This window comes from Rousettus aegyptiacus, unplaced genomic scaffold (assembly GCF_014176215.1).
Source record: "Rousettus aegyptiacus isolate mRouAeg1 unplaced genomic scaffold, mRouAeg1.p scaffold_m13_p_6, whole genome shotgun sequence".
NCBI classification, from domain to species: Eukaryota; Metazoa; Chordata; class Mammalia; order Chiroptera; family Pteropodidae; genus Rousettus; species Rousettus aegyptiacus.
Window position 1 is genome coordinate 73,359,718 of NW_023416309.1, and position 16,953 is coordinate 73,376,670.

A 16,953-nucleotide genomic window follows, 5' to 3' on the forward strand; every position below is an offset into this window, starting at 1 on the left:
GACCCCTTGACCTCCAGGCAGATGGAAGACAGCAGGAGGGGACCTAGAATCAGGGGAGGGGCAGACAAGGCAGAGGTTGTGACCCCTGCCAACTGGCTTCAACGATGCTCCAATGCTCCGGATGGCTGCTTTTGTAGTTGGATAATGGGTCTGAGTCTAGGGGGCTGGGCACCCAGGCTTTTTAGGGGAGAATAGCCTAAGATATGGGTATACAGGGGGCCAAGGGACAGGCAGCTTGAGTCTTCCGGGTAGCCACACCCAGTCTTCTCATAGCAAAACTACTTACATCAGAGGTGTCTTGGGCAGAGGTGGTGAATAGACTCTAACACGTGAATATATTTTTGTTTCTAATTGAGATTTGCCTTGTCTCTGGTGCTTTGGTTTAGCAATAGACTCAGGCTTTCCCCACATCTAAACCTATATTCACATGTACCTCCCCTTCCCCCGCCCCTGCCCCGGATGTACTGGCAACTCCTGCTCCTGCCTGGGTTCCCCTCTCCCTTCCCTGGAGGTGACTGCTTTTCTCACCCAGCCCATTTCCCATTCCCAGCACTGCCCATCTCACCCCTCCAACTCAACCCTTTCCCTATCCTTACCCTTTGTTTCCTTCGATCCAACCCTGAGCTTAAAAGCCATTCTAACCACCAGTTCTCTGTCCCAATTCATGTCCAGTCATTCTCCAGCCTTCTTGTCAACTTTTGAAGTTTTTTATTCTTTTTTTGGTTTTTGTTGTTCAAAATTCCCTTTTACAGTAAAACTATCGAGGTGACAGCCATACCCCGTCACCTCCCCCATGGCAACATCAACTTCCTGTTCCCTGGATGGAGCAATCAGAAAAATCAGGAAGGAGCTGGGAACTATACCAGAGAGATGACTTAACCTCTGGTGGACAAAGCAACCATGTTGGCTGGTGATTGAGGTGGCCGACTTGGTGCCCAATGGCAGCTCCGATCTAATGAAACTGAGCTGGGAGGAAACTGAGGCAATACCCAATTGTGTACTAGAGGGCAGGAAGAGGTATAAGCTGGTCACTATGAAAACAGTGTCAGTTGCTAAGTCCCACTATCAACTAGACCAGTCAGTAGGCCACCATTTTGGTCACTAAGAAGGGAGCTGTGTTGAATCTGAAGAGTAGAAAATGGAGGATGTAATAACCAAGACAGCCATCTGGGTTACTATGGGACAACACATAATTCTTGGGATAGTTCTGTTGAGTAACAGAGTTTATATTGGGGTATGGAAATGGAGTAGAACAAGACAAATTGGGCCTGCCACAGGAGATGGTAGTCATCTTATCTGTCTTAAAAGCAGCACAGAGAACAAGGGAAGGGGGATTCTGGGAAGTGCCACTGAATACTAGGAAAATCCTCCTCAGTCCACCCTATCTTCTTACAGTCAGTAAGATCCAGCTTCCTCCTGAAACAGGAAGCTCTTCCTGCATCCCCTTCTCCACAGAGTAAGAACCATCCATCTCCCCCCCGCACCCCACCCTACCCCCTCCCCACTCCCCAGACTAAGCCACTTCGATTTCCAGCCAGACCACTTCCTATTTCAGAAGTGCTACTTCCTGTCCTGGATGAAGGCACTTCCAGTTCCTGCTGCTCTGCTTCTGCCACTTCCCAGGCCACTTCTGTCCAGGCCTGGCCACTTCTTGTCTGGAGCAAGTCACTTCCTGTTCCAAGTGGCCCATTCAGCATCAGACCAAGTCCATATGTGTCCCGACTGGTTCATATCTTGCTATTGGCCACTGTACAAAACAGAACACTTCTTCTCATGGTAGCTGTTGTGACCCAACCACCCCAAATGGCTGGAGTAAGTATGTAGAGGCCTAGGGCAGGGCAGAGAAGAAGGCCCTGCTACCCATGCCCTGAACAGGAGTGGAGTGCCAGAGCCTTCCCCATAAGGCCCCCATTTTTGGCAGACTGAGTGGTTGGTGAGAGGTCAGAAGAGAAAGCTCAGGGGAGAAAAGCTTTGATGCCCCTACCCATGAGATGGGAGAGGCACAGGATAAGAAGCCAAGAGGGTAAAAGGAGATGTAGGGAGGATGATGCTGGAGAAGAACAAATCTAGAGACAGAAGAGGGCAGGGGAGAGAGAAGGGAGGAGGGAGGAGGAGGAGAAGAAGAAGAAGAGGAAGAGAAAGAGGAAAACGGTGTGAGGCAGAAAGAAAGCGGTGCCAACCAAAAGACAGACTGTTACCCCCACCAGCTCTCAGTGGGTAAGGGGAGCAAGGATTACTGGGTCATGGTCAGAAGAAGAGGCTGAGTCTCGTTCCCTCCCCAAAGGAATAGGACCCAGGAACACAGAGACAGAGAGGGCACACATGGCCAACCATAGGACAGGAGGTGATTCAGTGGAAGTCTCAAGGAAACCTACAAGTAGAGAAGAGGGCAACAGCCAGGAGGAGAAAAGGAGCTGGTGGGGCAAAGGGAGCCAAGGAGATACTAGAGGTGTCCCTCCAACCACAAATTATACTGGAGGAGCACCCCAAGAAGGGTTAGATCCAGGAGAGTTAGGTAGGAGGAGCCCTCATACCTTGTAGTAGATGTTTGGAGGACTCTGGGGGGGCCCATCCTGCACAATGTACACAGGATGCCCATAGTCACCACTCACCTTCTCATAGTGGGGACAGAATGGGGGTTCTGCAGCCCCACCGCCCCTCAGAGCTATCCCTAGTTCTCCTGGCTCAGCCTCCCTAGGTCCCATCCCACCTCCACCCCCAAGGCCCAGAGACCCACCCCTCCCAAAGGAGCCAGGACCAGGGTGGCGACTCTCCGAAGGCTTGGCCCGCCGTCTCCGCCAACACATGGCACCCCCAGCCCCTGCCACGCCCAGCAAGAGCAGCGCCAGCCCCCCTGCTGCCCCAGCCACTGCAGGCATGCTGGGAGGGGGCAGGGGGCCTTCAGCACCCCGGGAGGTTGCATTGCTGGTGGGGTCACCTGGCGGGGAAGGGATGAAGGAGGAAAGAGGAGGAGGGGCTGAAGGAGCCACCTGGGTATCTGGACACCCAGCCTTGGGGGTCCCCGTGGGCTTCCCCAGCAGTGCCCAGGCCTCTTGGGGATCCCACCTCCCCCCACAAGCCCAGATCAGAATCCAGGTGTGTCCAGCCCTTTAGCTCCATGCCAAGGAGTCCTCCCCACTTCTCTGACAGCACTGATTGAAGCACTAACATGGCTAATTAGTTCTAATTGAGTCTTTTCCTCATTTGGCTTCCATTCTCCTCCCACCCTCCCATCCTTTCTTCTCCTCTTTCTGATATCATCCCTACCCCCACCCCCCCCCAAAAAAAAAAAGACTTAAGAGGGAGAGAGAGGGTAAAGGCAGGGAAGCTGGGGTCCAAGAGCAGAACAGGCTGGGGAAGGCAGAAGGCTGGACCCCTAGTTCCTACCTGGCACATTCTCGTTCCCAGGCTCTAGGCTGTGGGCTGCCCCTCGGTCTCTTTCCATGGGCATTTCAGACACAGGTTTTCGTGGAGCAGCCCCTCCTCGGGGACCTGGAGATGGGGAAGACCCAAAAGAGAGAGACTGAGACAGCAGCCTCCTGACCATGATGGTACTGCCCCAACCTCCCTCAGATCCTAGGAGGTATGCCCCAGCCACACTCACTTTGTCCCACTCGGAGAAGCACCTTCATGCCTCTGGTAAGGCACACACCTCCCTGTAAACTCTCTAGGCCTTCTCGGGTTCCATCTGATGTGGCTGGGAGAAAAGAGCCACAGGGAGGAAAAAGTTAGCACCCCAGAGTGTAGCTTCAGTTCTGTCCCCATGTCCTGGCCCAACCACCACCCAAAGGTATAAGGGATCTCTCTCTTGGCTTTAGAAATTTCCTCCCTCATCTGCCCTTGATCCCAGGAGTGTCACCCCACTCAACCTTGCCCTCTGCCCAGCAGTACCAATTATGTAGTAATCGTGGTGTGAGCGGAACTCGTGGCCCCAGAGGTTAGGGCTATACTCCTGGAACTTGATGGTGAAGCGGAGATCCAGGTCTGGCCGGTCACAAGTGAGAAGGAGGTTTGGGGCAGGGGGTGCCTCACAACGTCGACCTTGGGCACCCCCTACCAGATACAGCTTGTAGAACTCATAATTAGGAGAGGAGTGGGGGCCAGGAGGCCGGGCCCGGGGACAGAGCAGGTCTAGCCGGTCCCCAATCTGAGGGTAGAGCACATAACCACCCTCTGCCTGGAACCTATACAGAGGAGGGCAAAGTGGACAAGAGGGAGAGGTGTCAGAGGTCTGGCCTCCAGAGCTTCTCCTCCCTCACCCCACATCCCTGCAGGGCAGCCTAGCCTTTGTCTGCGTGGAAAGTCTGTTCTGACAGAGCAGGCACTAAAGACTCTGTAAGCTCATGTCGGAATCAGCAGGAAGCCAGGCTCAGAGGTCTCCTGCCCCTTGGTGTGCCCAAATGCACTCTTCAGTCCGCCCTCACCACATGCACACTGCCATCTCTTGCTCCATCACCAGCCCTGTTGCCGTGGCAACAAGATGCCAGTTACCAAGGAGCTGGCCTCTCTGGAACCACACAGCCCACCCCTCCCAGGTGATTTCACTATTCCATGGCAGTCAACCATGAGGGTAGAGCCTCTCCTCCCCCAGGCCACCACCAAATTTCAGGGATTTCAAGGCAGAGGTGTCGGGGTCAGGAGTGATCCTAATCAGTGTCCCAAGTTAGCAAAGCGACATAACAGGAGGCAAATGCCTGGTCTGGAAATGGCCCTAAATGGGGCTAATTGGAACGAGGGTCTGGGGGCCAGGTGCCCCAGACATTTTCCTGGTCAGTACTCCTCCTCTCCCAGGTCTCAGACTCATTAGGGAAAGTGCCCCCATTGCTTTGGAATTCAAGGAGCTGACTCTTCTAACCACAGCCAATACAAGCCCACATCTCCCTCAGCCCAGGCATCCACTGACCCAGCAAAGCCACTATTGACAATGACTGCAGCCCCTCCTTGTGCATTAACAGCAGACAGGGTCTCAGAACTGGGTCCCAGGGGACTGTTGCTCAGTATCTTCCCAGATTCTCAAATGATCCATTCCTTCCCATCCAACATTCCAAAGAGCACCTAGAACACCCTAATCCCCTTTTCTTAACTCTGTCAGCATAAGCCTAATGTCCTCAAGCTGCACATGATACTCAAACTGCAGCTGGGAGCTGACAGGTAGGAGAATGAATAGAGAATGAATAGAGAAAAGAGAGTTGAGGTTATACCCAAAGAGATGTATATGGGAGGGAGGCCAGAAGAGGGAAATGTGATGGAGGCTGTTAAGTACAGAGAGGAAGGGCAATAATCCTAGTTCTCCTCTAATGAGTATATAATATGTTCCAATACCTTACCTCTAATCCTCATAAAAGCTGTAAGGATTGAGGATACAAACTCAGAAAGGTTAAGTAATGTGCCCAAAACCACACAGTTGAAAGATGTTGAGCTAGGATTAAGACTTTAGGATTTGATGAGCTCCAAAGCCCACCCTCTTCCCATGGCTTCGCACAGCCTCCCCAGGGAAGTAGGAATTTTTCAAAACACAGAACTAATGGGGAGTAGGATCTGCATGGAGGCAAAGGACCCAGATGACCTTCCGTGGGTCCTGTCCTACTCTGTGTGGCTTGAAGTTTCATTTGACCCCTGGCCTTTTTTCAGAGCAAAGCGAGCATGCCGCTGAACAGAAGGTCTGGTCTGATGGAAGAGTTTGCAGCAAAGATGGGGGAGGAAGCAATGGAGACCTCAGGACTCCAGATGCAAGAGGGCAAAAGCAGAGGCTTTAGGGGGCTCCAGGCTTCTTCCAGAAAGAAGTCCCCAAGCCAGAAACACAGGACTCTCTTTTGGTTGGGAATTGTTCCACCAAGAGCTAATTGACCCTCTGGCTGTGGGCAAGAGTTGAGAGACCGACTGTGTGATGAGTCAAGATGTCTTGGGGGAGTTGTCCCTAGAGCCCCCAAACTGAGCCCCCTTCCCTCCCATCTACAACACTGAGTCCCTTCTAGGGAGAGAGGCACCCTGCCCTTCCCCTCAACGCTTCAGCAGCACCTACTCAGCTGCTCTCCTGAGAGCTGACATTAACCAGGCTCCCTTCAAGCCCAGCCCCCGACATCAAGCAAGTCTCCCACAAACCCACATAACCACTCCACTGCCATCCCCGCTCCCCGTGAACTTTCATATGCTTGCCCTTTGAGGTCCTTCAAACTCTCAACACCTGAATATCACCACCCACATCCAGCTCTGTGTGCAACTCAGGAGTCTGGCTCCCAAAATCACCTCCATCTAGTTACCCATCAGCTTCCAGCATAGCACCAGCACCCTCCTTCCAGCCTCTTCCCAGCTCAGAGAATGCAACCCCCAAAGTCCCCAAAGCTTTCCACCCTACCTTCCCGGAGGAAGTGGGGTCTCCCCAGCCCGGACCGCTCACCTCTTATTCGCCGAATTCCAGTAGACAGGCTCCAGGCTGAGCCCAGACACCAGCCCCCAAAAGCCGAGCAGCAGCAGGGCCCCGACTCGCACGCCCCCCGGCCTAGAATGGGGGGCCCCCATGACCCCGCCAAGGCCTGGGGGGCGGGGCACCAACTCCTCCAAAGTCGCTCACCCCCTGGGGTGACTGCCTTAGCTGCCCCGGCTATTCTGCCCGACCTCCCGGGTGGCTGACGCCCCACCCGCCCCGCTCCTACGCGGACCCGCTTCTTGCTCTGCCGGTGCTCCACTCCGGAGCGCTCAGCCTGTAAGAGCCCTTCCAGGGGCGGTCTGCAGGCGCCCTACGACCCGGCCCAGGCTCCAGCACCACGGTGTTGGTGAACGGGCGTAAGTCGGGGACTGGGGGAGCTGGGGACCCGGCAGGAATGGCATGGGGCGCCGGACGAAGGAGGGAAGAAGGGGGCACCGAGACGGAGCCCCAGCCCCGCCGGGATTGAGGGCAGCGGGCTAAGGGAGGAAACCAGTCCCAAACCCGGGAGGGGGAGTTAAAAGAGAGGCGGGGAGGGGGAGAGGATGGCGGAGGGAAAAACCGGAGCTGGAGCTTGAGGAGCGGGCAGCAGGATCCCGCAGCCCACGCCCCCACACCTTCCTCACATCCCACACCTCCCGCTGCCTCACCCTGCCGAACATCCTTGCTCCCTGGCGTGGTCTCTCATGCCCCCTTTGTCTCTGAGACTAGTTCCTGGCTGTTTCTGCTGGTCTCCCCTTCTGCCCTCGTATCGCTGGAGCGCTCGTAATCTTCCTCTCTCGGATCCAGAAAGGGTCTCGCCCTTTCCATCTCAGGATCCCAGCCTGTTTCGCCCCCGCTGCCTTTGAGTCCCCCCACCAAAAAACAACAACACTGCTCCAGGGAGATCTGGAGAGAATAATAACCTTGGAGGCTTCACACTTTACCAAGTGGGCTGAGTTGATTGTCACGACTACCTGTGTGAGGTGGAAGGGGCGGGGCTAAAGGATCCCCATTGTAGTGATGAAGAAACTGAGGCTCAGGGAGGCCCCCCAGAACTTGCCCAAGGTCATACAGCAAGTCGAGGATAAAGCTAGGAACCAAACTCGGGTTGCTGAACTCCTGCTCCTGGGGTCTCTTCTATCACAGCTTCTTGTACACTTTACTGCTATTTGGGAGCTGGGTGAAAAGTGAGATCACTGGGGGTGGGGAGTGGGGGGTGGGTGGGGGTGTTGTAAACTTGGGCCCTTCTTGGATGGTTGTAGGGAGAAATAGGGCTGAGAGAAGAAAGGGAGTACCTACAACTCCATACCCACATTCAGCTGGAAGGGCTGTTTCCAATTATCCTAGGGGAAGGGAGAAGGGTTTGCCTTTTTGGGTGTAAGAACCCTAGCTTTCAGCACCCCTGGGCAGTGACATTCCTCTCCGATTGAGCTGTCACAGGCCTTCGGTCCCTTCCCTTTGATTATGAGGTCCAAAATCAAATACCTTGCTGACAGTTTTTATTCAAAGCCCCCCCCCCCAAGTGTTTGGCAGGGTATGTTTGTGGGAGGAGTCTCTGCTTGAAATAACACCCCCCCAACCCCCAGACAGCAGATATATGGAGAAATAAAACCAGTGACAGCTGCTGAATGAGACTCTTGCCCTTGTCCAGCATCTAATGGGGAATGCAGAATCGAGTCTGTTTTTCAGCACCTTTACTCTTTCACGTGTCCTTGACTCTAGCTACTCAGTCACTTGCCTCCTGGGGGAGTCCAGGAAAGGGGAAGCGGGTGCTCCTGCTTCCCTTCCCCCAGAGCTGAGTAATGGTCCCTCTGCTGCTGGATGATGCTAAACAGTGTTGAGCGCAAGTGAGCGGGTGTCTTGTCTGTCACTGTCTGCAGTCTCACACGGTCACACCCAACAGTCTGACACACAGCTCCCGCCACTCTTGCTCAGCCACGATTCACTTTGACCCTTGCCACCCCAACCTTGGGAGTGAGATTTCAAACAGGCTCTCCCCTTCAGTTTACCAAGTTGCCTGGCAACCAACCAGTCAATGGCATGAAGCCCCACCCCCCACTCACTTGACTTCACACCAAGCTCAGCAGTCCCATTGGCTACAACCTAGTCCCACCTCTATCCTGGTTCCAGAAACAATATGCCAGTCCCAACTGCTGCTAGACAAGGGAGCCCACAAGTACCCCTCCTGGCCCCCATCTCCATCATTTGCCTCTCCAAATAGACACAAAGACGCTAGTACATATAAAAACCTCTTTATATAAACTCATCCCCACCTCCTTCTGTCCCTCCCTGACCCTTCTCACCCTACTGAGCATCAGGGTTACTGGTGTCTGGGCTCCCCCCACACCACCAGAGCTGAAGCTGACACTCAAGGTGGGTGTGGCGCATGGAGAGCAGAGGAAGGTCCACATCCTGCTCCTCTTCGTCCCCACTCTCCGTGGGCTCCGGAAACACACGCTGACCAGAGGCAGTGGCCAGCAGAGGCAGGCTAGGATGCAGGCTGGAAGGAGAGACCAGTAGGGTCTATCAGCACCCTGAGAGAGAATGCTTGCTCCCTCAGCAATTCACCTTCCTCCCCAACCCAAGCCCCAAGATCTATAGAATTAACTGATGACCTCACTCCATTGGTGCAGTCCTTCTGGGGCAGAAAACTCAGCACTGGCTCCAGCTTCCCCTCATGCCCAGCTCCACTGGTGTCCCATACAGAGACGGCCCCGCTAGTGCTGCCACTCACTAGAAACTGCCCAGTCCTGGGGGAAGAGAGCAAAGGCTTGCTGGGATTAAGTCACCATTCTAGGGCAGGAACCCCTCACAACCAGGGGCTGGGATCTGGGCTATAGGTGGGCATCCCTGTGGGAATTGGGGCCCTGGGCAGGAAGGACCCATGGTCACCCACAGATCCAGATCAAAGTAGATGCGCTGATTGGTGGTCACTTCCCGACTCAGGGACCACAACAGATGACCAGGCTGCCGGAGATCCCAGCACAGAAGCTCCGCATCCTGAAGACACAGAAAAGGGACCTGGAGTCCACTCTTCACCACTACCACCCCTCCCCACAAGACATCTCTGCTTCTCTCAAGGTTTATAGGCATTCCTTTAGATTGAGTTGGTTTTTCCCCCATGTCTAAACCCAAAACATATCTGACAATATCCCCCTCCCGCATACTGCCCTTTGGCATCTCAGGACATGGCCCCTACCTTGCGGGCTCCCGAGAAGAAGCGGTTGCCATCGGGGTGAAAGCAGAGATGGGTGATGCCCCCTTGGTGCCCTCCCAGCAAGGCGAGAAGAGAGCCATCATCCCAGGCATACAGACCCAGAGAGCGGCTGTAGGAGCCACAGGCATAGAGGGGCTGAGCTGGGCTGAAGGCTATGCAGGAGATGATGCCACTCTGACCCTGCTTTTTTGCTAAAAAGGGAAGGAACAAAGTGGTGGAGGGGAAACAGCACCTAACATTAATTAGGCTAATCAGAGGTGCAACTCTATCTCCTGTTCCAGAGCCCATGTGTCACAAACAGGATGAAGACTTCTGATACTCCCCAGATCCTTCTATCTTCCCAAAGGACCTAAATGCCCAAGACCTACTTCTCTCCTCTCAAATCTGTTTTTCCTGGAAGAGATGGAAAGCTGAAGGCTTAAAGGAAAATAGAATCGGCTTCACCTCCAATTTCTTAGAGATACTAAGATTTTGGAGACCAAAAGGTATATAGCCGAAAGGGCCTGGGCTCAGGAGTGAACCAGATCTTCAATCAGCAGGTTGACTTTGGAAAAGTTGCATCCCTACCTGAGTCTGTTTTCTCTTCTGCCCACTGGGCACTGCCTACCTCCCAGGGCTGTACAGAGGAGGATGTAATCCCTGACATGTGACCCCCTTGGCTTACACAAGGCCATCTGCATGTGGAAGTACCCTCATCTTTCCTCCTCCTTTGGAGGCACAGATGCTTACCAAATGTGGCTCGGACCTCACAGTCACGGCCGGGTCGGGCTGTGGAGAAGACACGCACAGTCCGGTTGAAGCCACAGAAAAGCTGGGAGCCATCCGGGGAGAAGCAGAGTGAGTGGGCTGCTGTCAGCTCATCCTAGGGGAAAGAAAGAGCTGAAAACAGGACTAGCATAGCCTCAGCCATCCTCAAGGAAAGAAAGCTGGGCCAGGACAAGCCCTGGGGCTGGGCGGAAGGTCCCTACCAGGTGGTTGTAGGCGCGAAAGGAAGCCTGGAGCTCTCCAGTGAATGCATCCCAGATGTGAATGGGGTTCTCCCGGCTGCTGCTGGCCACACTGAGAGAGACATGAACACTGAGGCCCCAGTGCTGTCAAAGGAAGGGGAGGAAGCCAACTAACCAGCCCTCTCAGCTCGCATCTGAAGAGCGCCTGAAGAGCACACCAAGCTTTCCTCCTGAGACCCCTGGGAAGCCCTTGATTTTCTCAGTAGAGGGTCCCCTTGAAACTGCTGTGGGGAGGGGGGAGGGGCAGGTCGGGTAAGGGAGGCAAAGGACATTACTTACTAGGAGGTCTCTGGCTGGGATGAAGACATCAGAGAATACCAGCAGTAATCATAGATGGTGTCACCTTCCACCATCCGAAGGACAGGGGCCTGGACAGAGATTTGGGAATGCCTGGGTCATCGGTAGGGGAAGGAGGCAGACTCAGGCCTCCGACAGTTCTATGGCAGAGGGAGACTGTTGGTATTTAACCCAGGCAGGAGAAGGCAGATAGGATTAATATGAAGAACAGAATGTTGATCTCAATATTCAAGGGCCAGCATAGACTCTAATGTCAGATCTGGGCCACCAAAAGCCATACGGATTTATCCTTTAGCTTTTTAAACACTTAGAGAGGAAAAAACAAATAATTTCCCAACCCGAAGACAAAGAACCAACCAATGATATGCATATTTATTGAGCACCTACTAGGTACCAAACATGCAAAGAAGTATTAAAAACAAAAAAAACCTACCCTGTGACTCCTCCACCCAGCTTAAGAAATGAAATATTATACAAAACAGTTAAAACCTCTTTCCAATGAAACCTTCCCTCAGAGATAAACACTATCCTGAATTTATAATTCTCACATATTTCTTTAGGAATATAGTCATACAGAGCTAAAAACAAAAAAACAACCAAAAAAAACCTTGTCCTACATGCCTTTAAACCTAATATTAATGGTATCACACTGTATGCATCTCTTTACAATTGTTGAGATTTCACCATGGTGACACATTTAGCTCTTATTCATGCATTTTCACTATTGTACAGTATTCCACTCACCTATCTTTCTGTATTGATAGTCACTGATGTTTTTCCATTTTTTTGGCTAGTGTACTTTTTAACATTCTGATCCACATGTGGGAGGGTTTCTCTGCAGTTTCTGCTAAAGAGGGAAGTTACTGGGCTCCTCAGTATGCGCTTTGCCAACTCTGCTAGATAATGCCATGTTTTTTCCAGTGCTCATCTGATGCACTCTCATACCAACAGCATGAGAGTCCCTGTTGCTCTGCATCCTGTTGGTACTGCCAGGATTTTTTAATTTTCTCAATTTTTGAAAGCTGTAAAATGGTATCTCACTACGATGTAAATTTGCATTTCCTTCATTATTACTGAGGTTAGACATTTATCTATGTTTATTAGCAATTTAAGTACAACTTTTTGTAATTTTTGTCTGTTTTTCTACTAGATTGTCTTTTTCTTACTGATTTGAAGGAATCTTTAAATCAACTGGATACCAGTCCTTTGTCAGTTATTTGCTGGCCCTCAGGATGATGTCATCCAGCCATGAATTCAGTTTACACTTCTTTACTCTAAACCCATATATCCAACTGCCTAGTAGTAAGCTCCACTTGGACATCCCACAGGTAACTCAAATTCAAGTTGTCCATAAGAAATTGCAACTGCCACCTTTAAGCCTGCTGTTCTTCCTGAGCTCCACAGCCAATTTTCAAGCCTGAAATCTGAGCGCCTACTTTCAACTACTATTCTTCACTCCCTTGCTACTCCTGGCCTAACCCAGTACTAAATCTTGCCAATTCCACCTCCTAGGTTTCTCCTGAACCTGTCCACACCCCTTCATTCCATATGAAGCCATTGCCTTCTTGCTAGCATTTCTGCAATGCTCTACATGTTCTCCGGGACTCCCTGCACCCCACACTCCACCCTGCCCATCCATTATTCACACTACAGCCACATCAAGGCCCTATAAAGACCCTGTTAAATTGAAATTCTGTGCAGCGTCGCCTTCTTAAAATGTTTCAATGACTCCATATAACCCTCGGTATAAAACCCAATCTCCTTAACAAAACTTTCATTTACCAGGCATCATCAACCTCCTATCCACCTCTCATGGCTCATATCTCTGTACTCACTCCTTTAAAATCTCTACATCCTACCATTTTGGCTCTCGGTTCTCAGAAGGTACCAACTCACCATACTCTCAACCTGCAAGTTTTCACACTTACTAGTGTTCAAGTTCAAAATATTCTTCTTTCACCTCCCCCAACAACTTCTCCTGGTTGAATCCTAATTATCTTTCAGATCTTTTAGATGTTTCTTCCACTGGGAAGCCATCCCTAACCCCCTAAGCTGAGCAAGTTGCTCTGCTCCATGTTCCTATAGCCCTTCGTGCTCCTTGCTCTGCATCGTACGTGTCTGAGAAGGCAGGAACCATGTGTCTTGCTCACCACTGTTTCCCAACACTGAGTGTTTTAATGAGCAAATATTGACAAGAAACTATTCCAGCAATATAAAGGTCAATAATAGGACCCTGAATTAAAGTAGAGGTTATGAAGTAGAGAGAAGTAGGCAGATTAGAAAGATTAGGTAGACTTGATGGGATTTTGTAATTATTGGATGTGGGGAGTTAGGGAAAAGAAAGAATAAAGGATGAGACCCTGACTTCTGGTTTGAATACCTGGGGTGACGAAGATGGTAGAAAAACTTAGGGCTCACAGGAGGGCTATGATGTGCCAATGTCCTTGGTGAATGGGAGAATCAGAAAGCATAAGCCTCAAAGAAAAAGTTTTTACAAAGAGAAAGAACAACTGTCTGGACATAGAATTTTGGAATGAGGGCTTCTACCCTGAGATATATAGGGCACAGAGGATGCACAGTCTACCCTGAAGAGAGCAAGAGGGGGAAGTAAAGACCTCAGGCAAGAGCCACAAGGGAAGAAGATTACTCAGGGATGAGACTATACAGTTAGGAATAGGAGTTCCAGAAATGGTAGAGAAAGGAGAAGAGTTATTGGGAAACTACGTTGGGAACAAGCAGCACACAGGTGTACGAAAATAACCAAAAATTGTCCTCCCCTAATTTCTCCATCTGTGCATACTTTATCCATTTCCAAATATTAAACTTTAAAAATGAAAATACCTAATCCGTGAGGTTGGGCTGAAACTGGTATACATACTCACAATGCTAACAGCACTCTAAAAATCTTTGAAAACAAATTAACAAGCTATCTTTCACAAGACACACACAAATATTGATACTGTCTGACATACAGTATTTTTCACTCATATAACTTCTCTTATGAAAAGAATCTCCATCAAAACACATTAAGATATTCACTGAATAATTTATATATATAAATCCTGGAAACAACCTAAATGTCCAAAACAGGACCTCCAAGTCCTATTAAATAACACTTCAAATCCATCCCCATCTCTCCATCTCTCCTAACATCACCCTAGACCAAGCCGCTATCATTTCTTACCTGAACTATGAAAAATGCATCCTAATGAGTCTCCCTGATTTCACTGTTGCCCACTGTCTAAACTTCAGCCATCATTTAACAATTCTACTTTGAAACTCCCCCATGGCTTCCCAAATAAATTCCAAATGCCCTACTCACAAGATCCAGCACAATATGGCTACTAGCCACCTCTCCATCCTTAGCACTTTCCCCCTTACTGACCACAGCCCAGGCACACTGGCCTTCTCTCTGTTCCTTGAAGACTGGAAGCTCTTTCCCAGCTCTGGGTCTTTGTAAGATCATTGTCTCTTCCTGAAATGCTTTTTCTACACCTCTTCAGATGATAGACCTCATAATCCTTCAGGTCTTAACTCAAATGTCTCCTTTTCAGAGATCTCCTCCCTCGCCATTTTATCTAAGTGGTACCCTCTAGTTTGCCTCTCCTCATTCTGTTTATTTCTCTCATTTATCATAATCTGTAATAAACTTGATTATTATTTATTGGTTTACCTATTTGTTGTCTATCTGCCAAACAAGAAAGCAAACCTACTCATCTGTCTTATTTACCACTTTATCCCAGCACCAAACACATTATCAGACATATTAGCAGTCATTCAATAAACATCTGTAAGTCAATTAAGTACTGCCATGAGAAATCTACTACTCTTTTATGGAAAACACATATTCCTGACTAATGAATGGACAAACATTTCTTCAAATGACTTCAGAATTCAGGGTGGAAAATAGTACCTATAGAAATTCATGGTGAAGAAATGTTCTGTTTGTGAACGGGAAACATGTGGACTGTACTTTTTCCATCTACAGGAAAGACTTAAACGTGTAGTGTCTGATAAAGGGCTGAAACAGCCCTTACCCTTACCATTTCTGCATATTCCAGCTGCTCTCCCTCGTTGTACAGCTCTGGAGGCAGGTTATAAATCCGTAGGATGTTATCAGCACTATTGGTCAAGATGCAGGAACCATCAGGGGCCCTAGGAGTAAGGCAAGAGTTAGAAAGCTGGACTATGTTTTCCAAGTGTAGAGCTAGGGCTGAGCCTACTTTTGGAGTAGGTAAGCTCCCAAGACCTTAATGGAAATGGAAGAGACAATCTTAGATGAAATTTAAACTCAGTCTAAAAGAGATTCTTAATCCTATTCCCACCTCTGGTGGAATATTTTCCCAGTTAATGTAGTGTTTTAAGGTGAAAATCTTGGTGTGATTATCTCCTTACCCCATTTTCCTTACCACTTACAGCCTTTCAAGAAGTTCTCAGGCTGGGTGCTGAACTCTGACCAGGAACCACTGAGAAACTGAGGTGGCTGGGAGAAGCTGTAGTTCCAAGTGCTGGAAGAAAAATGGGAAGGAAGAAGGGGGGAGGAGGACAACAAACCTGAATTTCCAAAGCAAAGAGGAAATAGGCCTGGAGAAGTGGGGCTGAGGACTGGCAGATAAAGTGTATCTCACACTTCCATACATCTCACACTTCCAATTTCCTCAGATTCCTGAGTCAACTGTCAATACCACTTACGGGTATCCTTCATCCTCAGGAGTGGGTTCCTCAGACACACCTTCTATGGCTTCTTCAGATCCTAACTCTGGCCTATTCGTTTCTTCTGCAAGAAAGCTCACACTTTCAGAAAGTTCTTGCTCCTCGATTCCAGGGCTCCACTCACCAGGGGTGCCAAACCCTGTTTCCAGCGGAGTGGAGAGAGAGGCTAGGTCCCCCTCCCCTAGCTCCTGGGACACAGCTGAGCCAGCCATGGGATCTGGAGACATGTGGGGCGGTTCATCCCCATCGGATGGCGGTGGCATCAGTTCAGGGTCCGTATTTTTATCCACTGGGGAAGCCTGAGAAGAGATACGGGCTGGAGCTGGGGCCTGGTCTGAAGGCGGGCAGTCTGAAGCTAACGGTGGCGCCTCTGGCGTATTCATACTGCAGAAGAAACGCGGCAGACATTGGCCTCGGCCAGGCAGCCCTCTTCCCACAGGCTACCAGCTGGATGACCTGCGGAGAGACCGAGACAGCTTCAAAGTCCATAAGGATCCGCGACGCAGGCTGAAGAAACCCACCTGTATCTTCCTTCTTCCGGGAGGGGGAAGACGACCCCCAAAAGGCGAAGCCAACCGGGACAATGTTGAAAGCACGCTGGCCCTAGGCCGGGTCAGTTGCTATGCGCCACTTGCTCTCGAGCGATTTCGGAACACTTTTCGATTGGACCTCCGCTGTTCGGATAAAATTTCGCGGGCGACCCACCGGAGGGGCGGGGCAGGGACGTACCAAATCACGGTTTGTCATTCCCATCAAGCCCTAGGACTCCTAGTGGCTGCTGGAAGTTGTAGTCCGAAAGTTTCTGCCGGGACGCGAAGCGCCTGCGCTCCCGCGGTCTTTCTTAAAGCGCCTACTTCCCCCCTCACCTGCAGAGGGCGCTAGTGCTATATTTGATTTTATAGGTTTTGAACCTCTTGCAACTCATTCGGCAAATTCTTGACTTACGTCTCTTCATTCATTCAATAAACACTTATTATTGAGCTCTTACTTGCCACCCAGTACCGTAAGGCACTGAGAAACACAATTGAGTAAGACAGTGGACAAATACTATGTTACTGTGTATTAAAGGCAAGGAATAAATCTTTTCAGATAGTGATAAGAGATGTGAAGGAAATAAAACAAGATAGACTGATACAAAGTATTGAGGAAATACGTTAGATTGGGATATTAAGACTTTCCTAGAAGGTGACATTTTAGCTGATGAGAAGACACTGTCCAGCTATCTGGGAGAGGAGTGTTCCAGGCGGAGAGAACAGCAAATGCAAAGGCTTTCTTTCTCCGTTCCACCTTCGTATTTGACACGGCACCAGGAG

General features: G+C 50.3%; 2 protein-coding genes across 3 annotated transcripts; both read right to left on the reverse strand.

Moving 5' to 3' along the window:
* Window positions 1-633: 633 nt before the first annotated feature.
* On the reverse strand, window positions 634-7,617 carry EFNB3 (ephrin B3). Of its 2 annotated transcripts, XM_016154771.2 has the most exons (6): window positions 6,398-7,617; window positions 3,892-4,184; window positions 3,605-3,697; window positions 3,388-3,492; window positions 2,738-2,938; window positions 634-1,747 (listed from the first exon to the last, which is right to left on the reverse strand). In XM_016154771.2, the coding sequence occupies exons 1-6, from the start codon at window positions 6,517-6,519 to the stop codon at window positions 1,728-1,730; spliced, it is 834 nt and encodes a 277-aa protein (XP_016010257.1). In that variant the 5' UTR covers window positions 6,520-7,617; the 3' UTR covers window positions 634-1,727. The 2 variants fall into 2 exon arrangements, with proteins under 2 accessions (XP_016010257.1, XP_016010256.1); XM_016154770.2 differs by having other exon boundaries at window positions 1,607-2,938.
* A 1,025-nt stretch (window positions 7,618-8,642) lies between these two features.
* Window positions 8,643-16,374, reverse strand: WRAP53 (WD repeat containing antisense to TP53). The gene is made up of 11 exons (XM_016154769.2): window positions 16,162-16,374; window positions 15,620-16,024; window positions 15,337-15,435; window positions 14,971-15,082; window positions 10,910-10,998; window positions 10,592-10,682; window positions 10,353-10,485; window positions 9,606-9,814; window positions 9,303-9,406; window positions 9,022-9,156; window positions 8,643-8,906 (listed from the first exon to the last, which is right to left on the reverse strand). The coding sequence occupies exons 2-11, from the start codon at window positions 16,021-16,023 to the stop codon at window positions 8,711-8,713; spliced, it is 1,572 nt and encodes a 523-aa protein (XP_016010255.1). The 5' UTR covers window position 16,024; window positions 16,162-16,374; the 3' UTR covers window positions 8,643-8,710.
* Between the last annotated feature and the right edge of the window lie 579 nt (window positions 16,375-16,953).

What these genes read in the sequence shown, in the direction of transcription:
- EFNB3 (XM_016154770.2), bottom strand. Translation starts at nt 6,519, where the DNA reads ATGGGGGCCCCCCATTCTAGGCCGGGGGGCGTGCGAGTCGGGGCCCTG. An exon ending in CCACGATTACTACATAATTG is followed by an intron (nt 3,698 to 3,891) that starts GTACTGCTGGGC and finishes CTTTTCTCCCAG; the next exon opens with CCACATCAGATGGAACCCGA. An exon ending in TGGGAACGAGAATGTGCCAG is followed by an intron (nt 2,939 to 3,387) that starts GTAGGAACTAGG and finishes CTTCCCCGCCAG; the next exon opens with GTGACCCCACCAGCAATGCA.
- WRAP53 (XM_016154769.2), bottom strand. Translation starts at nt 16,023, where the DNA reads ATGAATACGCCAGAGGCGCCACCGTTAGCTTCAGACTGCCCGCCTTCA. An exon ending in CCTGAGGATGAAGGATACCC is followed by an intron (nt 15,436 to 15,619) that starts GTAAGTGGTATT and finishes TTTTTCTTCCAG; the next exon opens with CACTTGGAACTACAGCTTCT. An exon ending in TTCGCGCCTACAACCACCTG is followed by an intron (nt 10,486 to 10,591) that starts GTAGGGACCTTC and finishes TCTTTCCCCTAG; the next exon opens with GATGAGCTGACAGCAGCCCA.